The sequence below is a fragment of the Vulpes lagopus genome, chromosome 1 (genome assembly GCF_018345385.1).
Source record: "Vulpes lagopus strain Blue_001 chromosome 1, ASM1834538v1, whole genome shotgun sequence".
NCBI classification, from domain to species: domain Eukaryota; kingdom Metazoa; phylum Chordata; class Mammalia; order Carnivora; family Canidae; genus Vulpes; species Vulpes lagopus.
The window spans coordinates 177,855,893-177,868,588 of NC_054824.1; the positions used below are offsets into that span (position 1 = coordinate 177,855,893).

The following is a 12,696-nucleotide window of genomic DNA, read 5'->3' on the forward strand; positions in this document are numbered from 1 at the left end:
GAATTTCAGATAAACAAGGGGTCTTATTTTAGTATAAGTTGCCTCACGTGATCTTTGGGGTCTCCTTATACTAACAAGGTATCTCTTGTTTATCTGAGATTCAAATTTAACTGGGTCCTCTGTATTTTATCTGGCGGTGCTAGCTACTGCCAGACAGGGCTTTACCATTCTAAATAAGATCCCTGGAAGGGCCAGGAGAACCACGAAGTAAATATTCAAATGTTCCAGTTGGCTTTTATTGACTGAATATGGGGAAGTGAGCACCTTGTGGTTTGAGAGGGAAGGGGATATGGATGTAGCTGGCTTCATGCCTGGAATCAACCCCAGGCTACCAGGATTACTGAGGACAGTGCACACATATCAGATAGAGATGCAACATCACAGTTAGGAACACAAATGTGTGCTTAAACTTGGATACCCGGAGCTGCTGGGTATGCAGATTTCTGAGTGAGCAAGGGGGAAGTTTAGAATTAGGTGTGTTTATTCTGGGAGAACTGCACGGGAGAGGCAAATTTGGGTGAGGGTGGGAATTTTGGTTATCCTCCCTTCCTCCTTCCCCTCAAAATATAGATAAATGAGAACTGATTTGCCCTAACTGATCTTTCTTTTGATTTGCCCTAAGACATATGAGCAGGAGGATAAGGTGCTGCTGGTTACTTAGTGCTTTCTCTGCCCTCCCTCTCTGTTAGTCTGTCCTTCCTTACGCATTTATTAGTAAACACATTCATTGAGGAACTATGCAAAGGGATTTCTTGACATAAGACATCGAATAGCTCCAAAGAGCAATATTTCTTAAGAAGGGGAAACCACATCTTACAAAATCGATGATGATCTAGATAACTTTTAGTGAACTCCCTGGCAGTCTGTGGGTATAGTGGAAGGGGTTCAGGGCACATAAGGGAGCAGAGAGAGGATGGGTTAATAACTTGTAGAGGAACAAAAATTACCATCCTTCCCCTGACACTTTTAGCCTTAGGTTTACTGATTATCTAGCAAAATATGCTCGTTATGGAAGACAAGGGCACGCAGAGAAATAGAGACAGGAAATGTTCGTGTGCTGGGTATTTTCTCCCTGTCTTTTCTCTGAGTATTAGTTTTCTCTACAGTTAAGTGGCTTTTATGTACATTTTTTTTCTAATTCCCCCCCCTCCCACTTAACAGTATCCCATAAACCCTTCCCTCTTCATCAGTATTAAATGTCTTATCAATATTTCAGATCAGAAGAGGGTCAGTTTTGACTCATGTTTTCAGGGGGAAGGAATGAGATTGGGTAAAGACTCATCACCTTGTCTGCTAAGATATTGACTGGATGTTAATCTGTGTTAGCCAAGGCCTCAGGAAAAGAAGGTGCCTTTTATCTAGAGCCCTCAGACTTGCTGGACAGACTTGCTGGACAAGTTGCTCTGAGTTAAGAACAAAACTTCTGTCCAGATTTACTTAGACTCCTATTTATTTTTTATTTATTTATTTATTTTAGACTCCTATTTTTATCAGGTGTTGGACTCTGGTTTTACTAGATCTTGATGACCATAAAACAATAGGTTTATTTTGCTTACACCTGTTCCTCTGCCCTCTGTCCTCTATTTTAAACACTCCCCACACTCTATCCCCTGTCCTTCCCTGTCCAGGAATGCTGGAAGCATTGCCCTGCTCTTGGGAACTTAGCTTTGTTGGCCTCCAGAGTGACCCCTCATCCCTTCTCGTCCAGGTCATGGCTTCTGAGGAGTTTGCAGCCCCTAAGGAATAGAGTGGATTGCACAAAGCCTTCTCAGGTTGGGACCTGGGGCCTCCATGGATGGCTCACTACCTGGTAAGTGAGCAATGAAATATCTGGATGGGAGTGATATTTGTGTTTTGATAAGAACAACTGCAGATTTTGCTGATCAGAGGCCTTGACACTTGCATGTGATGCATACGTGAGTATAGATACACTTTACAGAGGACACACCTAGCCAGACCAGACGTTTGCATTGTTTCTTGGAATCTTTACAAGGATCCATGAATTAGACGGCTAATATTCCCACTGGAGGCAAGTAGCTGTGGTTGTCCAAAGGCATGCATCTGGTGGGTGCAGGACCAAGACTTTTGCCGTTACCTCTCGCTCAGAGGTCCGAGAGAGATGTCTGTCTGAGATGGACAGCAGAGCATTCTGGAGCTGGAGGGGGCTTCAGAGGAGATTTAAGAACATTGGATGTCCCAGCCGCTCTGTAAGCCAATTAAATCTTTGAGTGGGGCCTGGCTTAAGTATATGATTTTGTAAGTTCTGCAAGTAATTCTAAGGGACAGCCGTGGTTAAGAACCAATAAAACCCAACACCTTTATTTATAAATGATGAAAATGAGACCCAGCGAGGGGCTTGCCCTAGTTTCCACTTTTATTGAGTAGCAGAGCTGGAGCTGGGTCTAGGATTTCCTAGATATTCATGTCCATACGTGGACCCGAAGTGACCACAAGCACTGCAGGGAGATGCTGATTAAAAGCCCTTAGGTGAGGTTGATTCCAGGCATGAAGCCAGAAACATCTGTATTCCCTTCCCCCTCAAACCACAAGGTGCTCACTTCCCCATACTCAGTCAACAAATGCGAATTTGAACATTTGGATATTTAGTTTGTTGTTCTACTGGCCCTTTCAGGGATCTTTTTTTAAAAAATATTTTATGTATTTATTCATGAGAGACACAGAGAGAGAGAGGCAGAGACACAGGCAGAGGGAGAAGCAGGCTCCATGCAGGGAGCCTGATGTAGGACTCGATCCCGGGACCCCAGGATCACGACCTGAGCCAAAGGCAGATGCTTAACCTCTGAGCCTCCCAGGTATCCCACGGATCTTATTTAGAATGGTAAAGTCCTGTTTGGCAGCCCTCTGCTAGCTCGGGGGGGGCAGATCTGATGCAAATGCCCATGTCCCTCCCAGCCATTCCTCAGTGTCTCCCCAGATGCGTCTGACTTGCCATGTGGCTGCATGTTGCCCCCTTCAGGCATACATCCCTCCTCCTCTCAGGCTGTGCCATGGCTGCATGGCCAGCTTCACATGGTGTCTCTGTGGCCAAAGGTCACAGAGGTTGGACTTAGGTCTTGAGAATCTAATGCCCCGAGGGCAGAGGTAGAGGTGGTGGGGTGGAGGAGGGTGCATGATCCTGAGCTGGCTTGTCTGCTGGAGGAAGGTCAGGAATCTGGGGGGGGACAGTAAAGGTGGTAAAAATGTCCACACGTTCTTCCCTCTTCTCTGGGAAACCAGCCTACAAGGGACCAGCCATGGGCCACTGTCCTGCTCCAGCAAGCTGCTGGCTACACTGGGCTGCACCCCTCAGGAGGGCAGGGGTGGGGCATTTGGGGGTGTGCCCTGGGAGGTAGAACAGAAGGAGCTGAGGCTTCGGAGGTGACCCGGGAGCCTGACCCCAGGGGAGGGGACTCCCCCTTCCCGTGGTAAGGCGGAAGTTGTGTCATCATGTCGGAGACACTTTGTTTAATCTTGTTAGGTCACCGTGATGTTTGTCCGGCTCCCTTCTCTTTCCATTCCTTATAGGGTGCTTCCGTCCTGAGAGCCGCATCCTGTCAGATGCCAAGGAAACCCTGCCTGCGTGTACCTGAGGCTCTGAGGTGGGGCCTTTGGAGGCCACCCCCCCCCATGTCTGCCCACACAGGGAGGCTGTCCATCTGAAAAACAAACAAGAAGGCACCCAGTGGTGCCTCTTCTGGATGTTCCTACAGCATCAATGTCTTCCCAGGAGTCCTCAGCTAACACCAGTCAGTCCTCCGAGAGCTGGAGCAAGAGAGCTCCAAGAGGCATTTTCAGGTATCGGGCCTTGATTAGGTTTGGGAGGCATGGAGTTCACCGTCTGGTGGATTCTAGTCAAAGATGATCCAAGGGAAAGAAAGGGACTTGAGGCAATGTTAGGATCTAAGTGAAGTGAGGAGTCCTGGAGCAAACTGGTCTGGGCTCAACCAACCACTTCCTAGTCGGAAGCAAGTCACCAAATATATGCCCCCTGTTCTTCATCTGCAAAGTGAGGATAACTGTCTGCCCCCCACAGAGATGCAGTGAGTGTTGAGTGAGTTAGTACATATAAAGGGTTTAGGACGGGGCCTGGCACTCCCTGAGCACTTGGTAAAATGGTAGCTGTGTTCAGTTAGGCTGACTGCCTGATTTCTCCCAGACCCCAGGCCCACGCTACCGGGTACCATGGTCTACTGGGCAGACATTCAGGTTGAGGAGGGGAGGGTGCGGGGAGGAGAGGGGCATGGAATGCAGTCACCCCGTGCACACAGCCCAGCCTCCTCTTCTGCTGGCCTCTGCCTGAGGCTGGGCTCCTGTCTGTGCCCAGGGTCAGAGCAGATTCCCTCTCTCTGGTTTTGGGAGAGGAGCATGGAAGAGTGACCGACGTCTGGGCGGCTGAGCTGTTGTGCAGGTGTGGAGGGCCACGCCAGCTTGAGTCAGGTGGCGGCAAAGCCGCAGGGACGTTCCTGGAGCCTAGCTCGTTCCACAGACGAGGACTCAGACATGACTCACCATGTTCAGGTGGTGCCTGGGCCTTAGTCACCTGGTGCCCCTTCCTCCGACCCCTGCGATTCAGCACAGCCTGGGCCAGGCTCTCTTATCCTCCGGAAACGTTTCTCCCCTTTCCTTGTTCTCTGTCCCTTGATCTCTCATTGATCAGATCTTGGCTGGTCTCCCCGACAGATGGATAACGGAGCCTGGCACTGCTGAGCCCACCCCCGCACCCTGTCAGGCATTGCCAGGGATGACTGCGGAGGGCCCGGGATACTGCCTACATCAACACGGTGACATTTCTGTAATCTGAGGCCAGGTGGCCCCCTCTCTGCGGCTGACTGCAGCAGGAATCTCCACTCTCAGCCATCGGTTCTGGTGACCAGAAGCCCAGGCCGTCCCCTTTCAGAATGCAGATATAGCCACAGTGCGTGGGGGCTCCTTAAATCAGTCGTTGACACCTCAGTGTGAACCTGCTCATTATACCAAGAGTGAGCACCTGCTGTGTGCCAAGCACTATTTCCAGGCACTCGGAAAATAGTAGTGAACGAAATGGGCAGAAATCTCCTCTTTCTTTTACATTACATTCCGCTGCGAGGAGTCAGAACAATAAACATGATAAATAGGTAAGTTCTGTAGTTGATTTAAAGGCGGTAAGTGTTGCAAACAGTAACAATGACAGTAAAATGACCCAGCCTACCCATAAGGTAGGGTAAATGGAATTGGGAGTGGGATTGGGTAGGGAAGTTGGTTGTTTTTTTTTTTTTTTAAGATTTTATTTATTTATTCATGAGAGACACATGCAGAGAGAGTGAGAGAGATTGAGAGAGAGAGAGAGAGGAGGGAGAAGCAGGCTCCATGCAGGGAGCCCGATGCAGGACTCGATCCGGGGACTGTGGGATCACCCCCTGGGCCAAAGGCAGATCCAACCGCTGAGCCACCCAGGCGTCCCAGTTCTCATTTTAAACAGGGTGGTTGGAATGATTGAGAAAGCGTTTGAATGAAGCCTGGAAAGAGGTCACCCAGATGCCCAGGGGACCGAGAGAGCCGCTGGGGCCAGAGGCCCAGGCCAGCAGCAGCCTGGAGATTTGGAGGCAGGGCGGCAAGGAGGCCCTGCGCCTGCAGTGGACGGAGTGAGGGGCAGAGACAGAGAAGTAATGGGGGCGTTGGGATCATGCAGGGCCTCACAGACTCTAAGGGTTTGGCTTGGCCCTGACCCTAACGGGGAGCTAGTGCAGGCTTCTGCTGGGGGAGTGACACGGCCTGGGGTGTGGGGTGTGCTGCAGATGGCTGGAGGCTATTGCAGAAGTTTGGGGAGAGAGGCTCAGGCCCAGAGGGTGGGAGCTGCCTTTGGAAGGGGAACTAGAGCATTTCCTGGTAGTGTGATGTGGGTGCAAGAGAAGCGGGAGTCAAGGATCCGGCGCCTAGCCGCTTCCCTGGGCGCAGGTCCTGATGAGCCAGGGCTGGTGGTGGTGCTGCTGCTGCTGCTGAGGCTGAGGGCTCCCGAGCAGGATGCTGGGAAGCAGGGCAAGCGAGGACGCAGAGGGACACTGGGGCACTGTAGCAATGCCCCCACCTGCCCTTTAGCCCTGGCCAGGTCCTAACCCTGCCTCTGGCTCTGTTTTAGGCTTCTGGTCCCTGAATGAATGAGGTTCTGAAGTTCAAAGCCTGTGTCTGGACCCCGCCATCCTGGTGGGGGTTGGGGGAGATGGGGGGGGGGTCTAGATCCCCACCCCGGGGTGTGCTCAGTGTCCCTGAGGAGTGAGGCTGCCTGCGCTGCCCTTGGGGTTTGCAGAACAGATGTCCTGGACTTGGCCCAGAGGGTGTGGGGGGCCCAAACAGAGCAATTACCATTTTCCTCTGCAAGGCCAAACCACTGCTGGGACTTGCCCCAGCCTGTGAAGTCTGAGACACCGAAGGCTTATTTACCTGGGCTCCTGGCCTCCTAAGAGAGGAGAAGGAGGGGGATTTGAAGAGCCCCATCACTCAGTGCTTGGCCCACCACACCCCAGCCCCCCTGCCTAGTCTGAGGATCTGGGATTGCGACACCTGCTCCTTCTTCTGGTTAACTATTAATGAGTTCTTTGTCACATCCTCTTTCCTGGTGGTGGGCAGAGGATGAGGCTGTTCCAGGAGGGTAGCAGCTTCCTGGAAACCTTAAGCTCAGGGAGCTGGAGAGGTGGACACAAACGGACCAGGCAGGAGGGCTCAAAACCCTGGGGTGGAGGTGGGGGTGGGGGTGGGGATGGGGGGTGTCACCAGTGATCTTTCTCTGGAGGACACAATGACAGCGGGGGTGGGGGGTGGGGGTTGGCTCTCGGGGTTCTTGTTGCACAGGCTGGCCCATGAAGGGAAGCTGCTGGTACTGACTCTGGCTTGCCCAGTTAAGCCACATTTTGCTGGAATTCTTACCGGAGTCTAGAGGCTCCCAGTTACTGGAGTAACTGTTATGCGTGTAAACAACGTCATGCCCATTTGCTAATTGCAGTACTTCCCCTGCCCATCTAAACCTAGTTTAGGGTTAGAAATCTAAGGATTAGAAATGCCCAGCTTAATCCACAAAAATCCTATATTTTCCCCTGAAGGGTTCTCAAAGCAATTTCTTGGACGTAACCCTCAAACTGTAGAGAACTTCCTGCTTAGGAGCCCCTGGTAGCCTGGGCCGGGTAGTAAGAGTGTCCTTTCCATAGAAACTTTGAGGCAGTGGTGTTCCAGAACGATGCGAGTGCGGGAGGGCCTAGCTTGGACTGGGAGACCTTCCACGTCTCTCTGAAAGCCCCCCGACCCTCACCTGGGGGCCGAGTGTCCTCTGAGACCGGCCCCCGGGGCTAGGCCTGTGACGGGCACGTCTAGTGGCCCTGAGGTAGGAGCACACCCAGAGCCCCACAAAGGAAGCTGTGTTCTCAGGCCTGGTGTGCGGGTGGGGGGCGGGCAGGGGAAGCTGGGCTAGTTATGCTTCAGGTCTGTTTTCGGGCCCTACAGGCTGGCATTCCTGCCCAGGGAGGGAGGGCCTGGGAGGCCAGCCCTACTGAACCGGGGGCAGTGACTCACAGGTAGTTACCTGTCCTCGGGCTCCTTGCCAACCTGCAGATGGAGCCGGAGGGGGGGCATTTAGAGTTCATTCCTGTTGATTCTTCTTAAGCTTCCCTTGCGTGAGTTGGGCTCTGACCCTTTCCCAAAGAACCTACAACTCCAGCAGAGTCCCTCGCCCCTCCCACCCCCCAAAGCAGGGGTTTTCCATTTTCTTAGTTTTCCCTCAGGAGGGTTCTGGTGCTTTCCAGGGTCTTGGATGTTTGGGTCTTTTCACCTTGCAGCTCAGTGACAGGTCTGGGCAACAATACCCTATATCCTCCATCTGGTCTTCTGTCCAGGGCCGTCCAGGACAGCGGAGGAAGCTGACTCCCGTAGGCCTTGGGGAAGGGCCCAGTGCAGTGCCTAGCACAGATGTGAGGGCCCTTCCCTGCCTCCCTGGGAGTCCCTGACGTTCACCCGCCGCAGGGTGCTTTCTGTTTGCAGGGGTCCCCTGCACCCCCTCTGCTCGCCCCCATCCCCACAAGCACCCACAGGCAGCTGGCGACTGATGAGCTTGCTGTGAGGCCTCTGAGACCAAGGCACTTGCCCAGTCCTGTCCTGGGGTTGAGGGTGGGGGGTGCGGTGCCTGCCGATGGGCGTGCCAGCCGCCGGATTCCTGAGAGCCGCCCTGCAGTGGGCGACGCCCAGCCAGGGAGTCTCCAGAGGTGAGGCCTTCCTTTAAAAACTGGGAGCCAGGCGAGGAGACCCCGCATTCAAGGGGTGCTCTCAGAGGTCGTCTGGAGAAAGAAGAGCAACAGCAGCACGGGACAAGGTATGTTACCTGCCTTCACCTGGCCGCCGGGCCTGGGGAAGGGCTGTGTGTGTCTCCCGGGGCGGCTGGGGCCTGGCTGCACACCTGAGCAGGTGAGCGCGCCTCCAGAGGCAGGTTAAATGTTGCTTTTCCCATCTGATAAGTGTGTCTCAGTGACTTATAAGAAAGCAGCCTCAGGTCGGGGCTGAGCACAAAGAGAAGTAGAAAAGTGTGGGCTGGCCCAGCTCGAGCTCTTCCAAGGGCCACTTGGTTGCCTCGTTGTGGGGGATTCTGGCCCAGGGGCGGGGGTGGGGGGCAGAGACAGCACTGGATGACAACCAGAAAGTGGCTTTCCCTCTCAGGCCATGATTAGCTGTGCAACCTCAGGTCACCTGTCTCTTCCCGGGGCCCCTGACTCTTCTGGGAGGGGATCGGAAGGCATGATTTTGAAGGATTAGGGTATGTAACTTAAGGGTATGTAACTTGGAGGGTCCGCTCTGCTCCTGCCTTGCCATCCCCCTCCTGCTTCCACCCCCGACTTTGGAAGGGGAACTTCCAAAGGAGGAGTTTGTGGCTGTCATTGGAGGCAGAGTTGGGCACTGTGTGAGCAGGGCTGGGGCATGCCTCCTCAGGGTAGGCCTGCCTACCTCCTGGAGGGACCCTCAGCCTCCAGAATCCCTGCTCTGGGGCTTCCCTCCTGCACGGCCCGGGGCCACAATGGGAGACATTTGGAGTTGCTTCCAGTTCAGGTGAAATCCTCACTCACTTTTTAAATTTGCCGAGCTCACCTCGCTCCCCCATCATATCCCAGGTACCTGCTTAGCCCAGACTTGTGGCCATGACAGCCTCACCCTCAAGGTGGCTGGGAGATATCAGAGACCATACCAGTGGCAGAGAGGCCTCACCTCCAGGCCCTTGGCCACTTTGACCCACTTATCTTTGTGCCTGTTGGCTGGGCTGAGCCCTGAAAAAGGCCCCTTCTGTTTCTAAGGGCAGCAACAATGCCTCGGATGTCCCTAGAGCTCCTGTCCTCCAAAGGGCTCAGCCCCTTTCTGCTGCCCAACTGTCCTTACGACTGTCTGGGCTGGGAGGGGCCAACGCTCTCTCCCTTCCATCTCAGAGGGTAAAGATGAAGTCTGAGGTGGGGATGGCCATTTCCCACGGTACAACGTGAGTCACAGGCCAGCTGGGACACGGGTCCAAGGCTCTGGCATTTTCCAAGCTTTTGGCTGCAAAAGTGCCTGCTGCCTAGAAGTATCCTAGGTCAAGAGCTCAGGTAAAGGGGGCTAGTGTGTCCTAAGGTTTGTATTGTTTTATCCAGGCTGCTTTGCTCTGTCCCAGGTGAGGTCCTCTGAGGGGATTCCCCCACTGGCTGAAGATGAGGCCACTCCTCCTCCTGTGCCTTGGTGAGTGTCCCTTCCCATCCTCCAGGCCCTGTTATAGCGCAGGGAGGTGACCGTCATGGGTAGGAAGTTAGTATACCAAAGTGTGAGCATCATCTGTCACCCTGTAGTCCTTCAGTTTGGAACACTTGTCTACTAGGGTACCCATGGGGGGTTGCCTGGCTTCTTTGGGCCTTTGGGAAAGATTATTCTCTGCCCCTCTTGAGAGGCTCCCAAGTGTCTTCTTATTCCTACCGAGGGTGGCTCGTGGTTCCCAGGAGAGACCTGCACAGCTAATTCCCCAGCCTTTTACTCTCTGGCTGGTTCCAGAGCCATCATAGCTTGATTATACAGCAGATTGTAGCCGGGCAGTCCCAGACTGTGACTGGGTCCCCTTTGCAGATAAAGGACCAGAAAGAATGCAGGTATCTCCCAGTGTGGCACAAATGGTGAGCAGTTGGCCCTGCTCTGGCTGCTGACAGGGGCCAGGCTGCAAGTGAAGGAGTTGAAGAGTGTGTCCTGGTGGCCGAGCGTGTGCCTGTGACTTGACTCTAAAAGCCACATATGGATGCCACATTTCAAGATCATCCAGGATTTCTGGTTGCCAGTGTTTCTCCTCCTTTCCTTGCTAAGTTATGGGTTACAGAACACGAAATCAGCTTTTTAACCTAACGGCATCGGGATTCCAATCCTTAGGCCCACCACCAAGTGGGAGCACCCGTGAGGGAAAGGGTCTAGTCTTGTTGACTTTTGCTCCCCTGGGGGAATACTGGGGTGGCCTGGCCTCCTCTCTGTAGGTAATTTCCCAGCACTCCTGTGATTTCAGTCTGGCCCAGCTTCCTATGTGCCCAGCAAGCCTGCTCCCGTGGGGCCTGCTATCCACCTGTTGGGGACCTGCTCATTGGGAGGACCCGGTTTCTCCGAGCTTCATCCACCTGTGGATTGACCAAGCCTGAGACCTACTGCACCCAGTATGGCGAGGTAGGCCCCCACCAGCGCGGCCTCCAAGACCGGAGAAGACGAGGTGGGGTGGGGTTGGGTGAGGCTGCCATTTGCTCCCAGAATGCCTAGAGTGTATTTGGGATGGCCGCAGCCCCATGAGCTGTGGACAGTGCAAGAAAAGCCTAAGGCCAGATCTCTGCCTCTGAAGACTTCTCCTTCACTGGGCAAGAGAAGACGTACTCAGAATTAGCTGACTGGCTGCCTCTCTTCTCCATTCTGCTTGATAAAGCTGGAGTCTGTCCTCAGTGTTCCGGGCATGGGGAGGCCAGTTTTTCAAGTCTTGGGAATGGACAATCAGATGAATATTGATCCTTTAGAATGGAGGGTCTAATGCGTCATCTGGGGTAGGCCAAGTCAAGGCTGATGGAGCACAGGTGGTGGGATGTGTGCGCTGGGTTGTGTTCCTGCCACGGGATGAACTGAGTTAGTTGTGCCCTGGTCACTCCTTTGCCACCATCTCTCTGGCCGGTGTTGGGATATGAGTGTGGACAGAGCTAACGGGAGAATATATGCTCATAGGCTGGAGTTTACCTTCTATGTTTTGCAAGTGCCGTGCATGAAGAGCCAACTTACCTACCCCTCAGCCCCAGTGGTCCCCTCAGGCAAAGTGGGAACCATCCAAACTGCTGTTAGAAGATCTAAATCAGCGAGATAGGCCAAGAAGTGATGAGGCCAGCAAGGGGGTTCAGCGACTCAGCTGATAAGTAAGAACACAAACTGAACAATCCAGAAACTCAGACACACTGACTTATGTCAGTTAATATTCCCTGTTTAGGCACTTGAGTTTTTCAAAGAGCTGTTGTGCTTTTTCTTCTACATGCTTCTGGACCTTTGTTGGAGAAACTTTGGCTTTCTTTTCTTTTCTCTTCAGTGAGGTAGGTCATTCTTGGTGCCCCGTATTTACCAAAGTTGAAATCACCTAGTGTTTTCTTGTTTCCCCGGCTGCATGTCTCATTTGGCCATTTTTTTCTACCCTGAAACCAAAGGTTTGGACAAAGGAATGTATGAGGGAGTAGTTTTCACTGAGTCTCTAGTCTCTTCAGAAAAAGAGAGAAAGAGAGAAATACAGAGAGAAGGCGAGTGAGAGAGATTGATTGTCGTAAAGGAGACTTGAGTTCTCTGTGATGTCCTCTTTCCGGACTGTCCTTGTCCTTGGGATGATAGAGGTGGCATCTGATACTGCCGCTAGGGCCCTTGCCCTTCAAGTCTCCAGTGTTCATTTGGCGACCTTTAATGGCAGATGGTACTGGGTAGTGGTTTTGGAGGTGCTGAACAGAGCTGGCTGTAGTTTCTTCATCTCACCCAGTTGGATGTGGGAAAGCCAGTTTGACAGTATTGGGTAAGATGGCCAGCATAAGGCAAGTACTCCCTGTGGGCCCAGATTTCTCCATGAGCACCAGGGGACCTGGCACCATTAGGATTTCTGGCCAATGGAATGGTTTTAGCTGCCCCCTTCCTACATGCCCTCAAAATCTTGTGCCACTGAGCCATGTCTAAACATTTTAGGGAGACACCTACTGACTTCCTTCCTGGAGCTGCCCCACCTTCTAGGAGGGAAAGCAGGAAGAAGCACAAAGCCCCTGCCGGACGGCCTCTGTCCCCAAAGCCTTGGGCTTTTGGCTTCACCTTGGCCTGCCCTCTGCCTCTCTCAGATGCCCCAGGGTGCCAACTCCCTTCCCTGCTCTTTTGAGAACAAAAACGGTGCTTGCAAAAGAGAAGTCTAGACTTTTGCAACCCGGGAGATGGATAAATCTCAGCTATTTTGCAGCTGTGAAAGCTGAGATGCATTGGCTTTTTTTCCACCTTTCTACAAGGGGGAATAAAGCCATGAACCTCTTTTCAAGAGTAGAGGTTACCACATCTGTAAGACGGTGTGTAGCCCCAGGGCTACCACCACTAACTCGTGGTGTGATCTTGGGCAAGCTGTTAGCCCTCTCTAAGACTTAACTTCGTCTTCCATGAGTGAGCGTTAGATGAAAGGGTCTTTAGGTCTGCTCCTGG

The 12,696-nt window shown here is 52.8% G+C and overlaps 1 protein-coding gene across 13 annotated transcripts in view; it reads left to right on the forward strand.

Annotated features, from left to right (window-relative positions):
* Positions 1–12,696, forward strand: part of LAMB3 (laminin subunit beta 3) — a 131,426-nt gene that overhangs the window by 83,381 nt on the left and 35,349 nt on the right. For 7 of the 13 annotated variants that reach the window (XM_041757823.1, XM_041757811.1, XM_041757829.1 and 4 more), the window contains exons 3-6: positions 1,709–1,810; positions 3,526–3,795; positions 4,681–9,717; positions 10,520–10,674. In XM_041757823.1, the coding sequence (XP_041613757.1) occupies positions 9,690–9,717; positions 10,520–10,674 (183 nt within the window). In that variant the 5' untranslated portion in view covers positions 1,709–1,810; positions 3,526–3,795; positions 4,681–9,689. Of the gene's footprint in view, positions 1–1,708; positions 1,811–2,723; positions 2,840–3,525; positions 3,796–4,680; positions 9,718–10,519; positions 10,675–12,696 lie in introns of those variants that run through there. The other 6 variants (XM_041757847.1, XM_041757846.1, XM_041757840.1 and 3 more) reach the window with 6 other exon arrangements.